This window comes from Pteropus vampyrus, unplaced genomic scaffold (assembly GCF_000151845.1).
Source record: "Pteropus vampyrus isolate Shadow unplaced genomic scaffold, Pvam_2.0 Scaffold617, whole genome shotgun sequence".
NCBI lineage: Eukaryota > Metazoa > Chordata > Mammalia > Chiroptera > Pteropodidae > Pteropus > Pteropus vampyrus.
The window spans coordinates 406,270-410,330 of NW_011889398.1; the positions used below are offsets into that span (position 1 = coordinate 406,270).

General features: G+C 46.5%; 2 protein-coding genes across 2 annotated transcripts in view; both read left to right on the forward strand.

The window, feature by feature from the left end:
* The window catches only part of RPRD2 (regulation of nuclear pre-mRNA domain containing 2), a 73,040-nt gene extending 69,456 nt beyond the window's left edge, over nt 1-3,584 (forward strand). Inside the window, exon 12 of the mRNA XM_023525724.1 lies at nt 6-3,584. Within this exon, the coding sequence (XP_023381492.1) occupies nt 6-206 (201 nt within the window). The 3' untranslated portion in view covers nt 207-3,584. The remainder of the gene's footprint in view (nt 1-5) is intronic.
* TARS2 (threonyl-tRNA synthetase 2, mitochondrial) overlaps nt 2,660-4,061 on the forward strand; it is a 29,683-nt gene continuing 28,281 nt past the window's right edge. The window contains exons 1-2 of the mRNA XM_023525726.1: nt 2,660-2,665; nt 3,146-3,152. Coding sequence (XP_023381494.1) covers nt 2,660-2,665; nt 3,146-3,152 — 13 coding nt within the window. The remainder of the gene's footprint in view (nt 2,666-3,145; nt 3,153-4,061) is intronic.

Below are 4,061 nucleotides of genomic sequence, written 5' to 3' on the forward strand. Positions count from 1 at the left end.
CGGGCGGCCTCCCCCTGGGTCCCTCGCACAGAGACACCATCAACCGGAGCGGTATGATGTTGCGGAGTCCCCGGCCGGACTTCCGGCCCAGGGAGCCTTTTCTCGGCAGAGACCCGTTCCACAGTTTAAAGAGACCCAGGCCACCTTTCATTAGGGGCCCTCCGTTCTTTGCACCAAAACGCCCATTCTTCCCTCCCAGGTACTGACGGAAACCAGGGGAAAGGCATTCGGAACAGTCTAGAGAGCATTGGAAGTAGGGATTTGGTTTATTATCGTTTCTATTTGTTTCCCTCCTTTGATTTATTTTTTTATTACAACAGAGGGCCTCCCTCCCGACGTCACACATGCCTGCATTTCACTCTCCCACCCAGGCCCCTCTCCTGCTGCACTTAACTACCTTCCCACGGCCTTTGTATTTTAAGGGGGGCGGGGGGCGGGAGCAAGTAAACAAACACAACCGAAGCCACTGCCTTTGGCTGGGGATTTGAGGGGCGGGGAGGAAAACAAATCTTACTTTACCCCAACTATTGAAGAGTATTATTACATTTGAAATAAAACTTCCATCAGTACAGATAATGACATGTGCAATGTCGGGATGTTATTTTGGGCCTGGCTTATCAGGAGTCGATGGAAGGGTTCCCATCCGGTCTCTCTCCAGCTCAGTTAACTGCTGTAACCAGCTCGGCTCCCGCCCCTGTCTGCCGTGCCCTGCTGACAGCCAAGAGGTGTTACGAGCGAGGAAATGTGGGGAGACCCTGGACCTGTCGAGCTGTTTGGTTTTTAAAGGCATGTTGAAGTTGAGTTCTTTACCTTTCTCCTAAAACCTTAATGAAAAATCAGCCTCTTCCAAAGTACTATTAAGCAGGAAGTTGAGGAGATAACAAACCTTCTACCCTAGTAAAAAAAAAACTTTCCTCTTTATCTTTGGAATGAAAGAGGGGGTCGGGTCTGATTCGAGGTTAAAGTAAGGAGTAACTGCAATGGAGAGAGTTAGGGAAAGGCAGCGGTGACGGCGGCTGACCTACCCCGTCCCCCGCGAACGTTTCTGAGGTGGTTTCACGGGCCTCGCACCACGCTCTCGCTTCCTGCTCTTCTTTCTTGACTTTTTTTTTCTCCCTCAGTTTTTACTTCTGCTTTGGCCGGAAAGAAAATCACCACAGTCGACAGTTGTCAGAAACGTGCAGCTGAAGTGTCCTCCCTGAGCTTTAACCATTTCCCGCGGCGCCTCCCTAACGGCAGTGAGACTGGTTGGTTTTCACTGCCGGGGAGCGGGGACCATTTGTCTTCACCTTTCCTTTCCCTGCCCTTGTCCTGTGTTCTCCCGTGTTCCTGGTTTTCCAGAGGACGAGGTTCAGCAGCATCTTGATGTTAACACCTCTTCAGATGCGTCTTAGTGGCAAGGGGGTGTTACCGTCTGTACAGAGAAACAGGAGGACCCGATAAACCCAACTTTACCCCACTTGGCAGATGGCAGCTTGTCACATATCGGCGCAAGCCTTATCCCCACCTCCTGCTCCCAGCAGGAAATAAGAATATTTCTGCCCTTAGTCAATTCAAGTGACAAGTTCTGTTCTCCTCCCTGAACTGAAAGGCTTATTTGTGTTTCTACAACCAGTACTGGGAAAAAGACAATCACTGCACTTCGAGTGTTTATATCTTTATATCTAGGGACACTATTTTTTAGACTTAGTGTCTTAACCCCAAGGTCCACACTGGTAATCTCCAGCTAGATGAGTAAAACAATATGTGTTGAGTTTTTTAGAGACTCCTAGTAAGTTTTATATTTTCTTCCAAGTTAGTATAGAACTAACTAGGAAGTGATGGGGATTGCTTTGGATTCCTGCAGTGACATATTAAAGGTGGGCGGGGGGGGGGGGGGGGAGTGGGCAATGTAGTGATCGACCGAAGGTGATCCTTTGTGTCAGAATAAACTTGATTTTCAGATGAAGAGCGGCTTAAACGAAATGCGCATCATAGTTGGGGCGTTCTGCGGAACGTACTCCACCTTATTTATTTGGGTTCGCCATGTGTTCTGTGCTTAGGATGCTGTAAACCGTTCACCTCCCGGATGCATTTCTGGTCCTAAGCCAACTAGCTGTTCTTTTCTTTGACCCTCTCAAGCCACTCTACCCTGTAGCTCTCCCCACAAAAATGCATGATACCATGACCTTGTATGTGGGATGGGGTATATAGTGTAGCAAAGCAAAGAAACGCTATAGTTCACATTGAGTCCTGAGACATTTGTTTAGGAGGAAGTATATGGCAGAGTAGGGTGGGCAGGGGGGAGGGACAGTTCTATTTGACTCAAATAGGAGTGGTTTTTTTTTTTTTTTTGCAGAAATTAGGTGGGATGTTTTTCATTCTAGAATAAAAGAATGTGAATTCTTTCTGCTGCTCTTGTTTAAGCTAAAAGTAGTGTTTACTTGAAAAAGCTCTCTGACCATTTGGTTTTATCAGAAAACGTGGGGCTGTCAGGAAAGTGGCTTCCTGAATGTTGAGGCAGGTGACTCTCCTCAAAAGTAGGATGGCTAATACATGAAAGGAAGACTTTGTTGTACAGTTTAAAAGATGGACTTTAAGGGTTGGGTTTTGTTTTGTTTTCTTTTTGTGGGCTCTTTTGTTTTTTAATCCGCAGAATCCTCAGTGCGCTTGTTTCAGGATGGAGGTGAGGATTTGTACGTGACTGTCAGCTGTTAACTTTAAGGAAACCTGTCTACAGCAGTAAATGAAGACAATGTACATATGTGATATAGTGAAACAAAAAAGACAATTCTGACGTTCATCACATAAAGCAAAGGGGTTTTATTCTTTCTGTGTCTGTGATTTAAAATTCCGTGCCCATGCTCTGACTTTTGTATTTCAACCTGAGTTTAAAAAAATAAACAAGATATTTTTTAAAGAAAGCATAACATAGTGTGTCTTGGCAAGGACATGACTCCTATGAAAGCAGAATCTGTGAAGTTGTTCCTAAGGCCCTTGGTGCTCACTGTAAAATCACAGACAGAGAATTGCAGGGGGCGTGAATGCGCTGGTGCCACTTAAGACTCAGTGATACGGCGTCCGGAACAGCCCTCACGTGTTCTGTACGTGTTTTTCTGCCATCCGATGAGGGCTGCCCTCCCTGCCGCCCTCTGCCCTCCCACAGGTTGAGAGTGAGTAGAGTGGGGTTTGATTCCAGGGAGGGCAAAATGATCAGAGAGTAGCAATCCCACCCTTTTCAACGCCAGGAAGTCGACGTTTGTGATAACATGGTACAGCAAACCTGTCTAGATAATGTGAATATGCTAAACCTCCTAATCGCAGAATCTTCACTACCCTGAAGTTCCTGCTTCATGAAGAATTAAGCGTCAGCTGTTATTGTTTTGCAGCCGCTGTAAATTACTGCTTTTTCCCCCTTTTTCCTCCCCTCCCCCCTTTTTTGAATGGGCGGGAGTGCCTGTTATGACTGAAATTAGATATGTTGGATTGATAGTCTCACGTGTTCGGTGTGGAAAACAAAACAAGTACATGCTTTAGAGGCAACAGCAATGAAATTCCTTGGAAATGTGTATTAATATCATTTTAATAAAATAAGTAGTTCTAAAGGTTTGACATTTTTCTTTGAGATTTGGGGCTTCAACGCAGGGCCCCTGGCTCCTCTGGTGAGTGCAACTAGGAGGAAACTTCTCCGGGAGCGGAAGCCGCTGCTCTGCAGAGCAAGCCTGTGGTTGGAAAACCTAAATTTTCTCCAGCAAAGAGCCTACGTGACTGTCCAGGGCTGAAGGTGAAACCAGCTACAGAATGCAGAACGAACAGCCTGGATGTGTCTCTGAAGATATGAATGGATTGGCTTTTGGTCCGAGGATGCGCGGGGGGCTTGCGGAGGTGGTGGGTGTGCCTGCACGTCTCAGGCACGCGCAAAGACACCAGACCACTCGTCCCCTTCCGTGTGACCGCTGGCGTGCTCTCTTCCAGCCATTCCTTTTTTTTTTTAAAGTCTGTTTGTCTCCCAGCATTATGTTTTTGTTTTCCAGTTTAATAAAGTATGGTTTCCTTTGTCGTGTGGTTGACTCTTCCCCTCT